The sequence below is a fragment of the Limulus polyphemus genome, unplaced genomic scaffold, assembly GCF_000517525.1.
Source record: "Limulus polyphemus unplaced genomic scaffold, Limulus_polyphemus-2.1.2 Scaffold1238, whole genome shotgun sequence".
Taxonomy (NCBI): domain Eukaryota; kingdom Metazoa; phylum Arthropoda; class Merostomata; order Xiphosura; family Limulidae; genus Limulus; species Limulus polyphemus.
In genome coordinates, this window is record NW_013666848.1 from 108,320 (window position 1) to 133,296 (window position 24,977).

General features: G+C 30.7%; 1 protein-coding gene across 1 annotated transcript in view; it reads left to right on the top strand.

The window, feature by feature from the left end:
• The window catches only part of LOC106462744 (H(+)/Cl(-) exchange transporter 7-like), a 172,582-nt gene that overhangs the window by 79,383 nt on the left and 68,222 nt on the right, over positions 1-24,977 (top strand). Inside the window, exons 12-13 of the mRNA XM_022390078.1 lie at positions 11,652-11,745; positions 21,308-21,477. Of these exons, the coding sequence (XP_022245786.1) occupies positions 11,652-11,745; positions 21,308-21,477 (264 nt within the window). The remainder of the gene's footprint in view (positions 1-11,651; positions 11,746-21,307; positions 21,478-24,977) is intronic.

The window sequence follows — 24,977 nt, forward strand, 5'->3', positions numbered from 1 at the left end:
AATGAAAGAGGCATAATTTCTATTTATTTCGTAATTTTTTATGGTGGTTACGAGATTGGTCAAATCTACCCAATCAGTACAGAGATTCATTACTAAAAATAACAGATATAATATAAAGTTTTTTCTTAAGAAACATTTTATAACTATCTGGACATTATATAAAGATTTTGCATATGAAATTTGAAAATTTTCTGATGCATAAAAGTATTTTTAATCTTAAAATGAAAATTACTTTGCATGTTAAATAGGCAACATTGAAAAAAAAAGGCATCAGAAAAACATTGTTTTACAAACCTTAAGACTTAATACAAAAATTTGATATTTTGCTTATGGAAGCATTGTAATTTTTACTGATGATGTGCCCAATTTTATTAACATTCACTTACTAATTTAAAACTTATAGCATGAGAACTATAACAAGCACAAAGTGGTTATGAGGTCAGTTCCAGGAACAGACCCCATGCTGAAAGTGTTAACTCAGGTTTTCATTCTAATTTCAAGTTTTTCAGACACAAACTCTGAAATTTTAATACTTGAAATAATAAGAAAATTGCTGAACAAAATATAATTCACAAAATAAGTACACTACCTTACTTTAAAATTATTTACTGTGAAAATCCATATTAAATCAAAGTGCGCAAGTTTGGTCAATTGGATCGAGCTCCTACTGGAAAATTAATGTTTATTGTAATTTTGAATTTACTATGTGAACCCTCACAAAATTTGGTAAGCTTTAGTAAATGATATACATACATAATACACAATAATTCAGAAGTTTTAATAAAATATTTTTACTGAAGGTTTATTTGTGTATTTACTGAGTCTGTCTTACTTAGAATTTGCTAACCTGAGTTAGGAATAAAAATACTTTTTTCATCTAACAGTGTTCATATTTCATTTACATAGCCTCTAGAACCTTCTAAATGAATGTGACATTTTTTTTTGATAAAACCTTTATACCTTATCTCTTATTTTCTATACCCTAACACTAACTGTAGTAAAATCATCTGTAAAAGTTGAAAAGTATGAAATCAAATCAAAAGTACATTTCCTTTCCTAGAGTGATTGCTGATTGTGACAGACTATTACAGTTAATTATCCTAAACCTTAGGCTCTCTGCAGTTTCACATTTATTTTCATTTAATTTTATTGTTTAATTGCTTTTTGAAACATGTTTAACTAGCATAACAAAGCAGTGAATCACTGGACAAGACCTTAGCAATCAAGCTATCAACTTATATCACACAACTGCAGCTTGTGTGTGTTCCTTGAGAAGAAATTTTACTTAATTTTATAATTTGAATTGTATTATAAAATGTAACAAGTTTCTAATTTTTACATTTTACTTACTTAAAAAAATATATGTAATAGTAAATAAACAATTAATATATATTTGTATATATAAAAACAACTTTTGCATTTGCATTAGCCATGTAGCCTCTTGCACTCGGGTGCATGGTTTAGTAAACCTATATTTTTATAACTATGTTGGTTTTCCAAAAATAATTCATGTAGGTTTAGAATATGCATTACAGAACATACAAAATATATCAGACATTAGAATAGAATGTCCCAAAACTACTAGTATTTATCTGGCTTTCTAACTAACCTATAAATAGATTTAAAAAATCCCGTTACAGCTATTTTATTCTAACTGCATCAAGCTCTTACAGCAAACTATCAACTTTTACTGCTAAAATAAAATAGACAATCTTCTGATGTATGTAGCATAAAATTTGATATTTTTATCCATCATAAACATGTCTTATAGCAGTGTCAGAAAGAATTGTAGAAAATTATTTAGAAGATGGAATATGGATGGAGCATGTCAGTGTGGGTTGAACAAATATGGTGATATCTCAGTAAAGCAAAAGATAAGAGGTTGAAGTTTTCTGTTCTTTATTGTTAATAGCATGTTTTTCTAATTTAAATGATGCAAATCAGAGAGGCAAATATTGATGATTTATTTAAATATTTACTATGTTTTGATGCTAAGTTTATTAACATAGTAGTAGTAGTAGTAAGCATCTGTAAGTCTCATAAGACTATAGATTAGACACAAAAAATGTTTAATTCATTAGGAACATGCTTGAATAATCCTATTTGGGACAAGCACACTCTGCTGCCATTTGAACAAGCAAGCAAGGGTTGTTTTGGGGCATGAAGGCTGTTGTGATGAATTATTTCTGATGGTACTTTTTTCTTTGCTTGCTGAGATCTTTACTTTTCATTTTTCTTCATTAACTCTTTCACACAGCTTTTTCAAGCACAAAAAATTACTTCTTTCATGTTTTGCTTGGTGCATCATTGTGATCTACTTTTCAGGTTTTACCCTAAGCCCTAAGCACCCATTGAAATAGATAGACCGTGGCAGCTAGTACCCAATTGTCCAGGAGCTGCCCTGCTTAAGGTGGGCAGTAGCTCTCTCCCACTGTCAGAGTCAACAGCCTTCTCTATGCCAATTGAGACAGAATTGCTGTCTCCCATTTTGTGTCAACACAGGTTGTCATGTAATGGTGGAGTTTCCTCTCCAGGGTGCTGTAACTTGGGCAGTGATATGAAAATTCTGGGTTGCCCATGCATCAGGATCTCCCTCTTGACCTATCTGGTTGAATCCAAAGGAAAGAAGGATCCACTAAGATTGGAACTGCAAAGTTGCACGAGCTGCTGGAACAAATGGACCATATCCACTCATCCGCTTGTCAGGGCTGTTCTTCTTAACCAAATGCAAACCAAGGCTACGGGTTTGGTCTGCTCTGAGCTGCAAGAAAACAGATGGATATTCTTCACTGTTAACCATCTTAGGGGCTCACTTCAGATTTTCTTTTAGGGTTTACTCCCTCAGCATTTCAATCTCCCAAGTTAACCCACGTGTCAGTAGGACAAACCCTGATAATAATGTAGTCTAATTCCTAATATAACTTTGTGAAGAAAAAAAAGGTTATGACATATGCACATTGCAAGTTAGCAGCATCTTCTGTTTGAAACAGAAGGATTTGTACATTCTGAAGCATCGTGAATCAAACCTACTATCCTCAAATCATGCATAAACACTTGCACTTGCAAGATCAAAGGCTGTGATGTGTCTTAATGACTCCTTTCTAAAAGCACTTGGGTTATTTTAGGTTTCTTCTATTGTTATAATAAAAGATACTGATGAAGTAGCAGAGAACTACAAAAAATAAAATTGAAATGAGAATAATGTGTTGAAGCTGAAGTAATGACATACATTCATCTCTTTTGTAAAGCATATAAGAAAATTATTAACTGTTTGATTGTACAACAACAATATATATGTTTACATGATCTTTTACATTTTTATGAAATCTATAAATGAATAAAATTAAAATATTTTCAAAATATATTGGAGTACGTCATTGAAGATACCAAAGTATAACACCTTATAAGTCTATATAATGTAATAAGAATTAAAATACATGAACTGCATATGATTTTACTCACTAGCTTATTAACCCTTTCCATATAAGCAGGGGTAAGAGTGCATGTTTTTTATGTTTTGTAGACTTATATTCAAAACTTTTTAAGCTATTATTTATGAATGTATGTCCATAAATTTGGAATCAAGTTATAATTTGTTATTCAAATTTTAGCATTATAAATTATTTAATTTCTTACTTCAAAAGGAAATATTAAAGAAACATGGTTAAATAGAAATTTTGTGTTTGTCACATGATACATTGTCTTCTGCTTTTGCTATTGTGGGCATCATAAAATGTAAAGTCTACAGTTTTTAACAAATTAGAAACTCAAATTACCTATATTGACAACTAGAATATAAAAAGAACCTCTTACCTTTTCTTTTTTACTGAGATATCTTTATATTTAGCAAACCCACCACAGTGGTTCCACCCACCTCTTCCTTTTTTGAAAATACTTGTTTATGTACACCTGCTTCTCTTAAGTACGTGTTTACAACCAATCAAAAGCAATCATTTTGAACTACATAATGTATTTATTCAGGTAAAGCTGTTATAACTGTTGGAAAGTTTGAAGAGTGATCAAGGTGATATGTTAATCAGAAATGAGATTTTTTTAGACCCAAATGCAGCTTAGTGGAATTTTGTAGTATTGGTATAGTAATTTATAATATTTTACTTCCAAATATATATATATATATATGTATGTATGTATGTATGTATATATATATATATATATATATATGTATATATATATATATAACCTACAGAACTTTTTTTTACATCATCTTTGTGCAAAATTTTATGGGGCTTAGCAAGTACAACCACGAGTACAAAAAACTTTGTAACATCATAAATAGTAGGAATCATTGTTTTCTGTATATTTTTTATTTACTGTTGTGTGTTTTAAGGAAAATAACTGAAATTTAGGAATTTATTTATAATTAGTAATAATACATACATATATGTAATGTATGATAACCAAAATGTTACTGTATTTTACAAAATACTGGTATGCTATTACTAAGACTAAGAATAGTAATACATTTGTACTTTATAAAGGCTAGTTTTATGCTATTTGATATGGTAACATGAGCTGCACGTGTGATGTGTGGTTTGGAACTTGTGTGGCAGGATTATTAGTTAGACACAGTCCAAAGGTCAAGAAAACAAAAATATTAATAAATATCTATAGATGTATACTGTTACAAGATTTAAGCTATTTAGAATAAACATTTGTGGTTTTTGTTAAATTTGCAGTCATTCTAGCAAGAAAAAGGGTAATTTAGATTTCCTAATTTTTTATGGTGGTTATGAAGTTGGTCAAATCAACCAACCCTGTATAGAGCTAATGTAGAGAAAATAGCAGATATATTATAAAGTTTCCTAAAATATATGTTTGATATTTGTTTAAAAGGTTATAGATGTTATGCAAATGAAATTTGACAGTTTTCTGAAAGAAAATAATTTTCAATCTCAGAATCAAAATTACTTTGCCCATTGTATAGTCAAAGTTTCGAAAGAAAAATCATGAGCAAATCTTTAATTAGAAACCTGATATTTTATGTATAAAAGCCTTGTAATGTTTACTGACATTCTGCAAAATTTTAAGAAGATACACATACATTATCAAAAGTTATAGTATGACTACTCTCATGGTTACTTTGGTAGTTATGTGTAAGGTGCAATGTACCTAGCCTCATAGTCAAAGAGTTAATGTGTTCTCACAGATTTCATATTAGAAGCAGAATAATAATAAAGAATGACAAAGCAAATTTACTCATTAATATATATCAAGTATTGCAAAGTTAAATTAGGCATAGCATTCAGAATAACATAAGAGACAGCTTCAAAGTTGAAAACAGGACTCAAGTTGCACTTCAGACATATACTTCGTACATTAAAAAAACATTTAGTAACACATCAGTTAACTTATATCACTTAAGAAATATAGCTTGTTGACATCAGGTCAATAGAATAACCATACAGATGGGGTAAGTAAAAGGATTGCATTTACTAATTGTCTGGGAAGGAGTTATGTTAGCTTACTTCTGTTTAATAGTGCTTGCTATCATAAAATGTAGCATCTACAGGTTCTATCACAAGTTTTCAGGTCCTGGACCACACAAGAATGACAATTGAAAGAAACATAAAAAATACAATTATGTATATCTAACTTGCTAATTATTGAATGGTGAATATCAACCTTATCACAGTCAGCAGACATATAATTGTCATTATGCATTTCAAGATATAAAGAAGTAATTATTTAACTCTCTCAATACAGACTCAGTCCCAGGGAACGACCACTTGACCATTTTCATTTGTATATGGTTTTTGTAAAGTAACTTTTATTACAGTATGTATATCTTCACCAAACTTGGCAGATGTTTAGTAAACATTATAAGTCGTTTGTACACAGAAATTCAGTTTTTAATGAAGTGCTTTTACTAACAGTTTGTCCGTGTTTTTTACTAATCCAAGAGCAAAATGATTTTTTATGTTAAGATTAAAAATACTACTCTTCATCATAAAAATCTCAAATTTCATTTAGTTAATTTTTGAAACCTCCTAAATACATTTCAAATGTTTTTTTCCATAAAACTTTGTATTTTATCTGGTATTTTCACTACCCTAAATCTATATGGTATCAGTTCATTTGACTGACCTCTTAACCATCATGAAAATTAGTAAATAAATTTAAATTACCCTTTCTTTTGTTCTAGAAGGGCTGCCAATTGTAATAGGAAACCACAAATGTTTATTCTAAATAACTTAATTCACAGCCTGTTTTGATTGAGGTAGTGATTTTTGCTTATCAATTTAGAAACAAATTATTTAGTGATTACTTTTGTTTGAATGTACAATAATATTTTCTAAACCTTCTAAATTTTTTCTTATTTTTAATATTGGTTTTATATAAATTTTCCTTGAATTGTACACTTGTAAGTAAAGATATTCCTTTCCATCTGTTAAGATTAGTTTATCAGTGATAAATTTGTTTCATTGACTTTTATAAGCCATTCCATCTTTCTCAAAGTACATAAATAAATTGTCCTGAAATGCCAAGTTCTTAGTTTTGTATAATTTTATTCTACCTCAGTGTAAACGAATAGAAAAATAACCCAAGTTCTATAAACAACTATACTCGTCTATAATAAAACAAAGTGCAAATCTCTTACTCTTAGCATTAGTGTACCAATATTTTGTGAAATACAGTAACATTTTGGCTACCATACATTACATATGTATATATATATATATTTATTATTTTCAAATAAATACTTAAATGTCAGTTACTTTTCTTAAAAGAAAACATAGAATAGTAAATAAAGAAATATTTGGAAAATAATGATTTCTATTACTTACAATGCTATGAAGTCCTTGTTTACACTTTCTAACCCTCATCATAAGCCTTTTCCAACATGTGGAGATGGAAAAAAATAATTATTTTTGTAGACTTCATACATGCATTTTGGAATACCAAAAAATTATAAACTACTGTATCAATACCCCAAAAATCCACTAATTTACCAGGCTTCCTAACTAAATTGTGATTTGGCCTAAAGAAATCTAATCTTTGTTCAGTAAATAGCCTAGATTGTGATACTTCAAACTTTCCAATAATATAAGGGCTTTTCTCTCATAAATAACTTAGGAAGAGTGACAGAATTATGTAGAAGAAATGTTGAACTTTCAATTAGTTATAAAGTTATTGGTATACAAAAGTAGATGTAGATAAATAAGTCTTCTCTAATGATGAAGTGGTGGGCAGAGGTGGATTCGCTAGATATCATGATATCTCAGCAAATAGAAAAGGTAAGAGGTTCTTATTTGATATTCTAGCTTGCAAATATAGAAAAATTTTAGTTTCTAATTCGTAAGAAACTATGGATGTTGTATTGTGGACATCATAGAATGTAATCTGACCAAACCCAAAAGGTGACATACCACGACACACAAAAATCAATATTTACTTTCAAATTAAAAAATTAACTAACCTATAATACTAAAATTTGAATATATTCTGAAATTTGATGCCAAACTTATTGACATACATTTATAAAATAATAGTTAAGTAAAGTTTTGAATGTAAGTCTACAAACATGATGACATGCCATCTGCCCCCTACCCATGTTGATAGGGTTAAAGGCTTGTGCACACAAAAATTAACACTGTTAACCTTCTCATTACAGGTATGTCAGAGTGTGCATGTCATGACCTTTTAAGGAGTTGCATTCAAAATTTAATCAGACTACTTTATTATTAATGTATACAAATAAACTTGTCATCAAAATATAGCTAATAAGTCAAAATTTAATATTTTATAAGTTTTAAGCTATTAATTTTATAAGGAAACACTTTTAAAAAACCTCTCTCCCCTAGTATGAGAATCGTGACATTTGTCTTCTCACTTCTCAAATTTATTTTACCACCACACTCTGAAATATTGAATTTAATGTAACTTAATTATTATAACACAGATATTACTAAGGCAAAGTCTAATTTTTATAGCCTTCATTCTTCTTTTTCTATGGAGTCATAAACTAGAAAGTTGGACCCACTTACCATGCCCACCTATCACACCCTCTTTTTAACAAATTGTCAATCGTTCTTTCTGACATTTTATAATATATTATTTATAACCATTAGAAAGACAGGATTTTAATCTATCAAATAGCATATTATATTGCATTGTTTTCAGTACAGAGTATTGTCTACTTTGTCTTTACTTTGACAGTTGCTCTTGAGGTGTTTGGATCGAGAAGTTTAAATAATTTTTAAGGCTCTTATGCCATAATTAGGAAGCCAGTTAATTTATTATACTTATAGGACATTGTTTGCTTTGTGAACGTTATTTTTCTGTGTTCTTAGTTGCATTATTTAAGTAAATAAAAATTATGTAGGGTACTACTACTACTACTGTTAGTTTAGAAAACAAGTGGGCTTTAATTTCATCGTAAACTGAGAGCAACAAAAAACGAGGGCAGAGATAGGTACCATATTTTTTCTTTTCAATGTATATTCTTTATACATTATTATAAAAGTAACTAAAATAAAAAAATTAGACACTTATTAGGTTAGATTAGGTAAGGTAATGAAAAATAATGATAATAATGGTTGCCCATGCATTAAGTTATTCAATACAATAACTTGAGCTATATGTTTGCTGTTTGAGTTACGATGTGTATTGTGGGATTATTAGTCAGACACAGTTCGAAAGGCAATAAAACAATAATATTAACCTTATCTGCATCAAAAATCAATTAAACTACATTTTGTTTATGCTATACTAATTACTATGGCATAAATTCATAGGTAATAATCCATATTTTAATAGTATATAAGTTTTAAGTTTTTAATTTTATAAGGCAATATTTTAAAAAAATCCTGAATTTCCCCTAGTGTGAGAAATGTGACATTTATTCTCTAGGCATCCCCTCTTCTCTAATTTATTCACTACCCATCCAATAAGTAAGAATTTTTTCTTCATTATTTTGACTCTCTCCACTATTTAATCCTAGTTTAAAGTTGTCCTTACAGTTGAGCTAATATACCATGCACACAAGCCAACCGTTATTCCATAACTCTCTCGCAATGAAGTTGGTCGAATCGACTGACCTCGTAACAACTTTTGTATTTGCTTTAGCTTCCATACTTTAACTTTTAATATACTTTGTGTATGTTCACGAAATTTGGCAGACTTTTATTAAACATTACAAGTCTTTTCTACACAAAAAATCAGATTTTTGAATTAAGTATGTTTATTAAGATTTGTCCATGAATATCTATATAGTATTTCTTTATACTGGTCCAGTAGCACAGTGGTACATTTGTGGACTTACAATGCCAGAAACCAGGTTTTGATACCTGTGATGGGCAGAGCATAGCCCATTGTGTAGCTTTATGCTTAACTTCAAACAAACCAAGTGATAAGTGATTTTTGCACTAAGGTGAAATATACTTTTCTTTGTCTCAAAAATCTCAAATTATATTTCTGTAAACTCTAAAACCATCCAATTAAATTTCAAGCGTTTTTTTTTCAAAAAAACTTTATATTTTATCTGTTATTTTCTTACTTTATGAAAGGTTGATCAATTTGTCTGACCTTGTCACCAAAAAAATAATCTAAATTACCTTTTTCTCTTTCTAGAATGACTTTAAATTGCAAGTTGAAACTACATTTGTTTATCCTACTTCTCTCATAACAGTATATATCTATTTATACATAAATTTCATTGTTTTATTGCCATTTGAACCCTGCCTATTTATTATTTCTGCCGTTATAAGTTGTATGCCGCTCGGCAAACATGCAGATCGCATCATCTTATCAAATTACATTACACACTAGCTACTCACAAGCATACCTTGTAAAAGAATTTTGTTATATTATTATTATTAATTATTTCTCCTAATTTATCCTTAACTAGCATAAAACATCTTTACATTATAGCTATTTTTATAATAAAAAATATAGAATACAAATGAAAAACAAGAACAAAATGACACTTAACCTACTCTTTTATATTAATTGTAGTACTGTGCTCGATAATTTTTCATTCAGTTAAATAATGCACCATAGAACACAGAATAATAATGGGCAAAAAGCGGACAATGTTTCATAACCATCACAATTTTCTTGCTTTCTAACTATGTGACAAGAGCTGGGAGGAATTCAGTTAAACTTATCGATATGTTTCCCATAGCAATAAAGGTAGAACTGGAACAGAAACCAACAATTCTTTTGTGCAGAAAACAATGTAAGATAATTCGATGACGAGGGACCCACTTTGAGACTAATAATGGTTGGAGACGGCTGGAATGGGTAATGAAGAAAAACTTTAACATAACAGCAAATGTACAACGTTTCGACAAGGTTGTACATTTGCTGTTATGTTAAACTTATATTAAAGTTTTCTTCATTACCCATTCAAGCCGTCTCCAAACATTAATGTAAGATGATACAGCATTTGATAGATAAAAACCTTGTATTTCTGTTGGCTATAAATCCTATAGTATTGAATGATAGAGAAATATTGGCCATTTCTGAAATAGAGGATGTGACAGGTGTGCATAGCAAGAGGGTTCTGGTTGTCTATTTCATGGCTCGGTAACCAAATAAGATTGAATACTATGAAAATTATGCTTTGCCTGAGCAATGATGATATTATAGTAAGTAATCTACATTAAATTTATTACTTATTGGAGGGGTGGTAAATAAACTAGGGAAGAGGGGATGCCTAGATAGCAAATGTCACAATTCTCACATTAGGAGAAATTCTAGATTTTTTTAAATATTGCCTTATAAAAGTAAGAACATAAAACTTATATACTATTAAAATATGGATTATTAGCTACAGTTATTGGTATGCTATGAAAAAAAAGTAGGTTAATTAAATTTTGAATGTAACTCACTAAAACATCGTAATGTGCAGAGAAAGATGTTTGCGGAGAGGGGGTTAATACCTTGTACTTAACAGTAATCTCCTCTGATCTACCCCACTTGACATCATTAACCCCTATGTGCACTACAGAAACTCCATCACTACTAGTACCCTTTACTATATCACTTGCTCTGTCTTTTATATCCTCCACCCCTACATGTGGATATCATAATTTAAGTATTTTGTCCCTATTTACTCCACAGACTGTCCTATCCATGCATCATACTAAAGAATCTGTTATAACAATAAACCCCTCATGTTTTTCATTTCTGTCCCTATTTGTCTCTCTTGTTATCCTTCCGTCATGAAGTTCATTATTTGCATAATCTAAAGGCTGAAATCTGTTGCTTAATAGAACCTGCTCATTATAATTAAATCTGCCATTACTATCCCTGTTAGTACTATTTTAACTATCTGAAAACCATTAATAGCTACTGTATCTTTTGTACACAAAAGCTTAATTTCCTCTTTAAATCCTGCTTCCATTTTCCAAAGTTTACCTTTTTGTTTATCCAAAACCTCTATCCTATTTAGAACAGCCTTCAGTTTCTCCTCAAACTTACAAATTGTACAACTTCACTACTAGCTTCCTTAAATGTGCATGTCAACCTTTTAAGCAACCTAACAAAATCTGCCATAATAGCTAAATATGTCTAAAAAATCAGAATCTCCATCTCACAACCTGTTAATATGAAATGAGATTTGGTAAGTATCATTTTAGTAATATGCAACTTTCAGTATATCATATGTTTGTTAAATAAATTTACAGTTTCACTGTGAGGATGGGAAATATAGTGCCTTGGGTGCAATCTGGTTCCAAACTCCAGAAGCTAGTGTAAAGAGCCTCTTTCATGATCCACCAGGTAAGAATATTTTTTCAGTTTGTCAATATACCTTTGTGCTCAACTGTTAAGAAACTTTCACTGACTATCAACAAGTGTGGGCATATGACATTTTCAACTTTGATAACTTCTTTAATATTACCAGTTTTGACCATTTATGAACAATTTTGTAATGCATGTCATTAAACTTGCAATCAAATTTGGAATAGTAAACCCATTCTTATTTGACTTCTAAAATCCAGAAAAAAAAGGTTCTTACACTAGATTTGCCTATTGACTTTACTCACACTGTTATTCTGAATGGTTTTATTTAAGCTGTCACTGAATCTGGGATTTGGTGGTGGAAATTCAAGATCGTTTTATCAAAATATGATAACGTTTTTTTTCTGGATGTTGTTTTAGCATTAAATATGGGAAACTGTTTATTTTGTGTACTTTATCATGGCTACCCATTTTTTCTACCATTCACAAACATACTTCATTACTCTGTTCTTAAAATTATTGTTAAAAAAGTGACCATCAAAAACAATTATGCCTTAATTAAATATTCTAGTATTTTTAACAAAAATGATCAAAATATATGTATATTCTTACCTACTAATATAATTTAACTGTGTATATTTTCTTTGGTAAAGATTCCTGAAGTAAAATTTTATAACATGAAAACCTTAAAATCTTATTTACATCAGGTACTCAAGTGATTATTTTTTGTACACTATCAGATTTGTAATGTTTAATTAGCATTATAAAAAATCACGGTTAAAAATAATCATTTTTATATGTTATTCATTATATCAAAATTGGAACTTTTGTTTGTATTATTTTGGCATATTGTTTTGTTATCATCGAGTTGAACCTAAGGTAACTGTTCACCCGTGTAATTTTGACTGTTTTTGTGTACTTATTAGAATTATACTTTTAACTGGAACATGGACTGAACAATTCAAGCATGAAGAATTTTTTAATTTCATTTTATAAAAAATATTTAAAAAAATGTTCTAAAATTCTGTTTTTAAACATAACTATAACCAATAAATTATAAGCTTTACCACCAACTATGCAACACAAGCCATCAGCTAACATTAGTCATTTACTGTTCTAGTTCAGTTTAGTTCAGTTTCAGAAAAACTTAGGCTTTTAAACAGAAATGAGTGATATAGCTTAATAAATGCCACAGTTATTTTATTTATATAACAGGTTTATCGTATGTAATATCTTGTTAATGTAGGTTAATATTAGTTGAAGTTTGTTATATAAGATCCATTAATGGCATATAAAAATATTGTAATGTTATATTATCTAAGTGTGTGTGTGTGTGTGTGTGTGTGTGTTTAATTACCAGGTTTTACTCTTACTTCTTAAGAGAAATAAAAATAAAATCTATTTCATGTAATAAGAAAATATTTTTCTAAGTGTTGTCAAGCTTTTTATCATAAGTATGTTATGTTTACTGTTGTTTTTGTTTAAAAGAAACATGAGGTGTTGGAATATTTCTTGTCATTTTTAAAAATGTGCATCATAATAATGGTACCATTAATGTTCAAAAGACTTGTATAAGTTACAAATTTATTTTGATCATTATTGTCAGTGAAAATATTACTCAAATAACTTCAGATACATATTAATTTATGATGTAGAATCACTATAACACTAAAACATATATTATATATACTTTGGGCATTGAGTCTTACAAAGCTAACATTGTATATGGTTTTATGCTATCACATCTATATGTACAGGGCGTTTGAAAATTATCCGATGTATTACAAACCATGATAAGACAGTAATAGTCACAAATTTATGATTTGTAATGAATGAAGATATATATATATATATATATATATATATATATATATATAATTTTGAATAGAGAGATGTTCCTCTTATTTAACCCTATCGACCCGGGTACCCCTTACTGTGCATGACACAAGGTTTTAGTGTCTTACATTCAAAATTTTATTAAACTACTTTTAGTTTATTTTATACCAATTATAATAGCATAAAATCTTAGCGAATAATCCATATCTTAATAGTATACAAGTTTTAAGTTCTTAACTATACAAGGCAATATTTAAAAAAATCCAGAATTTCCACTAGTGTGACTCACGTGACACATTTTTTCTTAGCATGTCATCATCCCTATTTTATCCATCACCCATTGAAAATGTACAAAATGAAATACTCTATAAAATCATTATTGCTCAACCAGACCATAATTTTTATAGCCTTCAATTTTGTTTGGTTACAGAGCTATCGAATAGAAAATCAGACCCCTCTTGCCACACCCACCTCTCACATCCTCTCATTCACAATTTGTTGATAGTTCTTTCTTACGTTTCATTATGTATTATCTATAACCAATAGAAAGTCAAGGTTTTCTTCTATCAAATGACGTACTGTATAATGTATTCTGAACAGAATATGGTCAGTTTCACTCATGGTATAAGTCTCTTTCCCGTGGGAAAGTTAACAACTAGCTAGATAAATTTGCAACGGCTCTTGTCGCATATTTAGAAAGCCAGGAAAATTTTGAGAGGTAGGTGAATTTGTCTACTTTTAGCATGCTATTAGTCTATATTCTTTGGTGCATTATTTGATTAAATAAAAATTAAGTGCACTACTATCTATAGTATAAAAAATTAGGGTTAACTCTCTTCAAAACCCGACAGCAAGAAAAATGAAGATTGGGTAAGTACTTTATTTTTTATTTGTCATATTTATTATTATAAAAGTAACTAAAAATACAGATCTTTTAAAGGTATTTAAGACTATATTAGGTAAAATATATAATAATAATAATATAATTAAAATGCTTCACGAGGCACACATACGAGCAGCTTGTGGGTAATGTAATTTGATAATGTAATGTGAGCTGCATGTTCTCAGAGTGATTTACAACTTATATTGGTCAGGATAGTAGTTAGACATGGTTCTAAGGGCAATAAAACAATAACATTTAATTATAAATGGATGTATACTGTTACGAACTTAGAGCTACTTGGGATAAATGAATGTAGTTTCATGTTACAAAAAAGAAAAAGGGTAATTTAGATTTATTTTGATTTTTTTTTAGTGGTGGTTACATGGTTGGTTGAATTAATTGATCCAGTTTTGAGATAGGGTAGAGAAAATAACAGAAAAACATGTTTGAATTGCATTTAGGAGGCTTTAGGGATTACACAAAGGAAATTTGAGATTTTTGAGATGAGGAAAAGTATTTTTGATTTTAACATGAAAATTACTTTGCACACAGAATATTCAAAACAAATACTCAATATATTAATGGACAAATCTTTATTTAATTTTATTAAAAATATGATTTTTTGTATGTGAAAGACATAATATGGACTGAAAGACTGCCAAATTTTGTGAAGATATACACGCAATATTGAAAGTTAGAAGTATTAAATCTATAAAGACTAATCGAGTACAAAGAGGTCATGTGGTCAGCCAAATTGACTGAGCTTGTGTTGAGAGAGTTAAGTAATATAATAATTTATGTTTATCTGTCTACCAAAGTGCCCATCCACAGTTCTTTGTCCAGACAGTTCAAGGTATAATAATTATGTTATGGAATAGCTAAACCCATATTGTGTATACTGGATTTTATGTGGTTGATACATATCATCATCACCATTGTGAACAGTTTATTTCAGATAGTATACCAGTTTTGTTTTGTAAATATACTTTTCAATCTACTTAACCTGGTTTATTTTCATACTTGCCAACTTTTCAAACTTCTCATGGGGGAGAATTTACGCAACTCATGGCATATCAAGCAATTTACAAGCATGTAAACAATCATGCTTGGTTTAGAAGGATAAATACATCTTATTTGTATAATCGGTTTTCATTGTCCAAGAAGAAAGTGAAGCTTGATTTCCAGTATAAATCTCGTGTTACTCAATTGGTTTTGCTATAGAGATCAAACGATTGGCTGACATTTACTGGGAATTTTTAATGAAAGAAGAAGTTAATTGTAGTTGTGCAAATTTTCAGATTTCCAGAAAATATCGGTGTACATGCCTACAATCATGAGAGTTGGAAAGTATGTATTTTCTTTATAATTGAATAACTTCAACTTAATATGTGAAAAGAATGCCAACAATATTACTCAACTACTTACATGATATGAAAATCTTTATTAATTATGTTGAGCTTAATGTGCTTTCTTTGTTTTTTGAAATAAGCTCAGCAGTAAAATGGTAAGACACTAAAAAATTAGTGTGTTAAGATATAATTCAAGCAGGATAATGTATATATATATTGTAAGATATGTGTTTCTGTATGTGCAAAATCAAAGGTACATTACAGCATTTCATTTAAGGAATATTTTTAATAGAGTAATTTTTTTTTCTCATGAAATGAATATATTTTAAGAGTGATGTAAGATTTTTGTATTTATAAATATTAACAATGAATCTCTGAGTCAACCAAACCACGTACAGTATTCCACCTCCAGGAGGCACAAATCTGATATTATTTCAACTCTCTTGTAGACTTCACAGAAAATGCACTGTCTTATCAAGAATCCAACTGTTTTTTGCTGACCCAGTAAAGGAAAAAAAAAAACTGGAGAAGATACAGTGATTTTCTTTTTTGGTAATGAAGACATATCTTACTCAGTTTTGCATGACTTTAGGGTATTATAGTAATATAATATTTGTAGAGACTCTCGAAAAACCAGTTACAATTGGAAACTCTTAAGACAATCAGCAGGTTGTGTAAAAAGTTTGCATATATATCGAATGACAAGTGTCAGAAGCATCACATTCAAAGCTTACTTGCAAGTGTAAGGTAGCAGAATACTCAGTGAGCTACTAGTCCAACAGATGTGAATGCGATCATAACAGGATACCAGTTGCAGAGAAAAAAAGCTGTAAAAGAGGCCAGAGAAAAATTTCATTTGGTACTAATAAAAATGCCTATCAGCCAAACAGAATAACATCTACCTACAGACTGGTTAAAATCATCAGATTTGGACAGCCATTATTAAATTGGTGAGAGTTGTTAACTTTGGGGAGATAAAAAAAATCAACTACACCCACCTTTTTCATAGAAAAAGCCACAACAAAAGACTCTTCAGATCAAGCCTTGCAGATCCCAGTATCTTATTCCAACTTTTACAGATCTTGTGTGGATCCTATGTTTTTAACTCTTTTTCTGGATCCTGCTCTGTGGCAAGTGGTGCCTGAACAGGTATTCTTTAACTTTTCAAATCTACCCTGTCAAGCCATGTCGACTTACATTTTATAATTCCATGGCCAAGCAATGCGCATTGCAGAGATGGGGTGTTCCACAAGATTGCTTGTAGGTTTATCTCATAATAGAATTGCTTCATAACTTTGCCTGTCCCAGACCGTATCAATCCATGGACTACATTGGTAAAGCAGTAGAGAATTGCTGCCCATCCCTGCCATACGTTGTATTGGATAAATCGGTACGTTTGTTTTTAAAATAGGGTTTCATGGTCACCCATTGCACTGTCTCAGGTGTTGATGTTTCTTTGGACTCTCCATTTCGTTTTACTGTCATTTCTTCAAGTGGAATTTGTGAGTCCTTCACCCCTTTGATTGAGATCCTTCATCGTACCCCCATGTGGATGTTGGTTCCTAGTGGCAAGATTTGAGATTTAGAGTACAACCAATCAACATAGTCCTCACAGATGTATTACAGATGTCTATATTCCTTCCTCTTTTATACTCCTTCAGTGTTGTGGATCACTGTGGATGTCATTGTGGAAAATTATGATTCCTTCCTTTCCACTATCCCTAGATGTTTCTTCTTCCGAGGATGTTAATGCGTTTGGGGTGGTTCCGGTCAATTTTGTGTTAGAGAGAGATGTAAATATCTTTTTGGTACCAGATGTTGAGTTTCCAGATCGATCTATCAATTTATCATATTCACATGTACCCTGTTCTTTAGTACTAGATTCCATCTGGTCTCAAGAACTTGAGGTGTGGACGGAATGATCCTCTTTCCTACCCCTGCCAAATGGCTGTTTTTTATTTTAGTTGTCTTGCCATTGATATGATCCTCTTTCCTATCCCCACATGAATGTTGGTTTCTGTTGGCATGTGTTTTGGATTGTAGTCGACTTGCCGGTGTTATGATTCTCTTTCCTACCTCCACATGGATATTGGTACCTTTCAGTCAGGTTTTGGATTGTAATCAACTTTCCAACAGTATGATCCTCATCCTACCCCCACTTGGATGTCAGTTCCAAGCGGCATGGGTTTTGGATATAGTTGACTTGCCATGTATGATCTGTCTCGCCCAAGCCATTCTGCACCTAGGGGCATGTCCTTTTTCATTTTACCCACTTTTATACTTTCTGGGATTGGGTTTCATCAATATTGCATGGTTCGGATCACTTTCTGGCCATTATTCCCTCCCATTTGGATCTCCCCCCTTTTTTTCCAGCCATATATGCGACATCTTTCTACATTGGGCGAAGAGTATACCTGGTTCAGAAGTGATGCAGTTCCTCACTTCAGATCTTAGAACCTGTCTCTTCTTAGGGTGTGTCCTTCAAGTTCTTTAGAATGGTGCTTCTTTCTTTTCTTTGCCCCGGTCCCTCCACCTATTCAATGTGGGATTCTAGCTATTTATGTGAGAAGAGGTAATGTACTGTATCGGAAGTTATAATTTTCCCACACTGAAAATGTATTTCTGATAGGTTCTTACCTCTGTTCACACTTCCCACCCTTCCTCCCCACTGAAAACCGGTACTTCCATCTTCTACCAAAACTCAAAGTAATAGTTAGGTAGAAAGAAATAGAGAGAGTCACATGTGTCATGAGAGTATCTCACACTCCTATTGGTGGAGGATTGATGCATGATGATTTGCATGAGAAACACATTAGAATCAGTCAATTCCAATGAAGGGGAAATAGAAGGCTTGTAACATGCATAAAAAATTTTTGCATATAGATGGCAGCAGCTAATGAAAATAGCTATTTGTGTGAATGGAGATAAGTACCTATCAGAAATACATTTTCATTGTAAGAAAATTATAATTTTAGACATCTTCTCAGAAAAACTAATGGATCAAATAATGAATGTAGTGTTTATTGTGGTATTACTTGTAACAATAAATTGGTCTAATTACTAGTTTAAATTTTTGATTGAAGTTGGATGAGATTCAAATACCTGTGACTCTGTTGACATGTCAGATATATTAACTATACCTAAACTTTTGCTTTCTTTTGTTATTCAGATATGAATTTGACAAGAGCTTTTCAGCCATGTCTATTAGCCTGTAAATCTCAAATTCTTTTTTTTTAATTATAATTTTTTTTATTTATGTGCCAATTTTAAGTAGTTTCACTGAAGAAATTGAAAAACGTAGGATGCCATCCTTGTAAGCTTAGTATGTTCATTGTGATTTTATTATTTACTTCACAGAAACTTAAGAATAATAAATGTGAGATTGAAATCAGTTATTATATATGTGTGTTCTAAAAGTTGAACATTAGGATAATGCTTATCAGTGTTTTAAAACATCTGAAAATGTCTTAACATGTTTAAGATATATTTGTATATAAAATGCAAACAGATCTGGCTCATTTGAGCAAAAGTATGTTTTATCTCTCATTTAAATTAAAAATTAATGAATATCAGTGGAGTATTCAAATTCAATTCATCATGCATTTTGTAAAAATTCAGGTTCTAGCTTATATTCTGAGCTGTTGGTACATGTAAATTTTCACTGTTTATCACTGAAATGTGAGTATTAGCAAACCCTGCATCCAACAAGGTTTTAAATGACTTGTTTACTGTTTTAAATGCTAGACATGTATACTCGTATAAGAGTATATCAGTGAAACACAATTATCAAAAACCACCTCAGAGTTTCTGTGTTGCTAGGAGATGTCCTGTCTTAGCAACTCTGCTTGCACCACCTTTAAACTACAGGGACACAACACTAATAAAACCATTAGCTCAGACTTGACCAGAAAGATTAAAACTTGGTGCACTTCAATAACTGGTAGCTGTTTTCATCATGTTGATGTTAGTAGGAAACATAATTCCTGGTAACACTGTGCTTAGCTCAGTCTAAATAAGTGGTCCTTTTTTCTGCTAGTTTGTAGGCATTTCATGTGAAAGTAGCAGTCCATTATAGCTGAACTTGAAAACAGAAAATTACCGGGTAACTGTTAAGATCACTAACCAGGCTGCTTTTACTGGTATTCTAGAACTGGGCCAAATAAAATCATTAGCATTATACCCTTCCCATGTTGCAGAGAAATTTTCAGCTCAGCTGAGAGAGGATGTAGCAATACCTCCTGATAAATAAGCTTTGTCTGCATATTAATTAACTTCTGGAGGGATACAGCTACCTCATTGATAGCTGTAGATCCCATAGAGTTGATTATGTATTTGACTTATAATATCAATGTTTTGTGTATTCCAGAACTCTAGAAAGTATACGCGAGTTCCCATTGATAAAGTAATACACATGCTGCAGTGCTTAATAAAATTAACCTCTAATAATCATAGTAAATTATTTTTTTACCAAGTATTGAAACCTAGGTTTTAGATGCTGTTCAAATGATGTTATAATGATTCACAATATTGCTAGCCAAGTTATGTGAAATGAAAACATATCAAAATTAAAATAAATTTAATGATGAATAATACAATCAGAGAAGTGATTAATAACAACATATTTAACCAATGAGTTGGAATATACACATCCCTTCTTCTGTAAGTTACTGTGGTAAACACAAAACTATAATTACAAATAATAACATGTATGTTGAGTTAAAGCTTATGTGCTATAATAAACATTTGTAAGGGCAGTTTTGAGACTCAAAAAGGTGGTGCTTGTAAAAACCAGAAAGTGAACTTGGATATAGACCAGAATTTATTATTTAAGCTAGAGTTTAATAATTATACTCTTTTAGTCAGAAACTCCAAATCTATATGCCTGATACCTGAAACTTTTAAAGTCCATTGATGAAATTTTGTGTCAATTAGTTTGACTGTGTGTGAAGATGATTAAAAGTGACTAGTTCTATAGGAAATCTCTAGGTGTTCATGAGTATGTACAGTTAAATGGCATTTGGCTTTACCATTATAGGTAGCTTTTCAGCTACCACATGTATATGAGAAAATGATCCCTGAACAAAGTGGGCCAGAATTCAGTCTTTCAAATGGAAAAAGATGTTTTATTTGACATTTTGATTTAAAGATATTTATCAGTTGAATTTGTGAGAATTGCAAAGTAACAATTAGTGGTTGTGTTTTTTTTTGTTATTATTGTATAAATGAAAATTACATACAATCCAAAAGTGGTCTTTTCCCTTCATGCAGAAATTTTCCTTAAAAGTAATTTTCTTATGTAGGTTAACATTTAATTACTAATTTATTTGTGTTTGAATATAACAAACACCCTTTTCAGGAAATCCAATTGAATGAGGTTAAAGTTGAGTTATATTTCAGTGATCTTAAAAATAACAGTATTTCTTGTTTTCAAGTTTGCCCCTCTCCAAAATAAAAAAAATAAATTTTATACAGGTTTGTCATAGTATAATTTGCTTTTGGAAAGCTTGCTTATGAAATCAATACCATAATTTAGGGTCTTGGACTCTCACTTCTCTGGGGATCTTTTTTCTCTTCTACTTCCTTCTGGCATGCTGGACATATGGACTTAGCGTTTCTAGTGGTCTCTTCATCCCCACACTTCTTGCAGGTGCTGCTTGGGGAAGAATTATGGGCATCTGTGCTGAATGGTTGTTCAATGGACAGGTTTGTCATAGAGTATACAGTCGTTGTTTTTAATTGTTCTTCATGGGGTAAGAAGACCTGATTGGTCAGTGTCAAATTTTATAAATATGCTTTAGTCTTTTTTAAGTGTGTTGTATTTTTGTAAATATCTCATTTGTTTTTTACCTCATAGAGAATTAATGAATCAAAGTTTTAAGTAGTTGAAAATAATGATGGAACTGAAGACTGGCTGATATTTCATTTCACATGTTTACTTAGTAGAATGTCTTTTGTGTTTTCTTTATTTTCTTTACCATCTTAAAACATGAGGTACTAGAGAACTGCAGTGCAACACATGACAAAGTATGTGAGCTTTTATAGCTACTGCAATAATATTAATGTGTAGTTTAAAAACATTATTGGTTTGCATGATATACAGTCATTATCAGCAAGTTCCAGACATGTACAAGTGTACAACTTTATTAGAACATCTCATCAAATGCTTTAGAAATTAATTTGCAATTATTGCAAATTAATATTTCAGGAAACTATTGCATAATTAGTATACAAATGATTTATTTAAGTTTCTTGGTATCAGTAATATCTTGGTATCTTTGTGACATTATGTCTGTGTAATTTCTCAAAGTTGTTGGTGGAATTTGATTCTGTTTTTTGTCAAGTTGTGGCTAGAGGCTTTCATTAGTATATTTCGTACTTTTGTCAAGCATGGAGTATAGCAAATTCCAGGTTTGTTGTATGGGTTAAGTTTTTGGACTTTGTGGCAGCCATTCTATTCATTAGAGATCTCCTGAGTTTTTCTTTGCCACAAATTTCACATTTCTTGGAAATGTGATTGGGATCTTTATCTTTTTAAAATATGAAATTCTACTGAATCAGCTTCTCTCTAGAAGGTTTAGCATAATGGATTAATATACTCCTCAAAGATTTTAAATAAATAGAATATTTCTTATTTTTCATATTAATATCTATATTTCTTTTGTTTTGGGTATAAAATTCTTGAAAGACTGCAAAACACTTAAGGTGATCAAGAACTGGTACAAATATAATGATTCCATGATTATTCAGTGTTGTTAAGATGCAAATAATAATGACTTTAATTAAATGATATGCAGTGACTTGTTAAAAAATGTGACAATTTATCTTTATTTGTATTACTTTGGAGATATACAGTTTGAACAGTAATTAGCCCTTGCCTGACAGTATTACAGACATGTTTGCATCTATAAAAAAACATTGTCTTGAATTTATATTAAAATAAATTGAGATTCCTTAAAGTAACTACCTGATTTACTGTTCTCTGTTTTTAGGAATGGGGGTAAAATATCACTAGCATCTTCTGTAGTATTAACTGCAGGCTGCCACTGATACTGATTCTTGAGTCCATCAGATCTGTGAAGATAGCCAATACCATTTGCAGATATTTTTCCCCAAGCCGTCACATAATAATAATAATTGCTTGGCATGGCCAGGTGGTTAGGGAGCTCGACTCGCAATCTGAGGGTCGTGGTTGGAATCCCTGTAACACCAAACATGCGTGCCCTTTCAGCCTTGGGGGCATTATAATGTGATGGTCAATCCCACTATTCGTTGGTAAAAGAGTAGCCCAAGAGTTGACGGCGGGTGGTGATGACTAGCTGTTTTCCCTCTAGTCTTACACTGCTAAATTACGGACGGCTAGCACAGATAGCCCTCGTGTAGCTTTGTGCAAAATTCAAAACAAACAAACAGTAATAATAATTAACGATGGTTGGAACAAAACAGTTCAAATTTAGATTTATCTTTACAAGACACCTTATATGCCACTGTTCTGAAGAGCAGGATACATGTTCTTTCACATAAGTTAATATGTTTGCTCTATTCTTTTTGCACAATAAGGGTTTTAATGTTGCTACTCTTTCTCCAAAGGCCACAATTCTGCAGTGTTCTTTGGACTACAATTTTTAATACTTTATAAGTGTATGGCTTATTATCAGCAAGAGCTTTCACATTTTTTTCCTCGGTTTTCAGGTGTTTGGTTTTTAGGTATGTAACATCTGTTCCATTGAGTTTTTCTTTTGTCTCCTAATGTTATAGACTTTGAGTTTCTTTGCTGTCAAGTTTGTACTTAGTAGTGTTTGGTGAATAGCCAAGGTTTTCTACAATTTTTCTTAAACTCCAGCCAACATCATATAAATGTTTGGCTCTGACTCAACATGCTTTTTCTCTCTGTTATGGAATTTTAATACAATACCATGCTCTGTTAGCTGTAATAGACAATGTTTTGAAAAAAATCTTCATTTATATACCTATATATGTCCTCGCATTAAAAACCCAGAATGTAAAAGTCTCAAATTTTTGTCAGTGGTGACGATGTTGCATCACTTTGTACTTGCATAACTTTTACAAAATCCACTTCACTTAATCATTTATGTCTGTATGGGGCCTTTTGTTTTAATGTTTAATTAATTAAATGTGTGGCATATTAAAGTTGTAGATAAAGTGAGAAAATAAGTAATTTGCCTATTTTGATAATTTTTTATGACATTTTAAACTACAAAAGTTTTATTTCATGTGTAACAACAAATCAGAACTATAGGAGCAATAGGGTGTTCTAATAAATGTGTACACTACTGTACATGCACTAAGATCACAGAAAAACTAAAATTCACTTCAGGCTTACCATTTCAAAATAATTATAGTTGTAGGTGACTACATCTAAAACTTAATAAATTTGTACACTACTGTACATGCATTAAGGTCACAGAAAAACTAAAATTCACTTCAGGCTTACCATTTCAAAATAATTATAGTTGTAGGTGACTTCATCTAAAACATGAATTTGCTTCAGTTTTCTGATCCATCACAAATATATGTCTAAATAATAAACTTTTTTCCGAGTGCCTTAACTACAGCTTTATCATGTTTTATCCCAGTAGTTTTTAAGGGTATTATTTTGTATTAATTATTTAAAAACTGTTTTCTAATAATTATTGTAAATGTATCCTAGTTATGAGCTTAATTCAAAACACCCTTGAAAGATAATTTATCGTTAAAGACTTTGTAATTTTCTCTAATCAGACAGGAATTGTATTTATGCTGTACACTGTGTGAATATTCACTGTACTTGAAAATCACCAACATTTTATTACCGAAGCACATATTTTACTTAATTCTGACTTATTTCATATTATGTTTGACCTAAGTAAAAATTAAATTAATTTAATTTAACTAAAATGTCTTGCAAATAATAATTTAAAAATTGAGTAATTAAGAAATTCAGTGTATATTTGAACTGTTCTACGTTTAGTTAGATAAAACAGAAGTGTTTGTGGTCTATTGTGGTGATATTAGTAGTTCTTGTATATGTGTGGTAACTTTTAGAACAATCATATTTTCAAACCATAACTTTGTGAAAATTTATAATGGCTGGAGACGGCTCGATTGGGTAATGAAGAAAAACTGTAATATAAGTTTAACATAACAGCAAATGTACAACGTTTCTTGTACCTCATGATGACAAAACCTTGTCAAAACGTTGTACA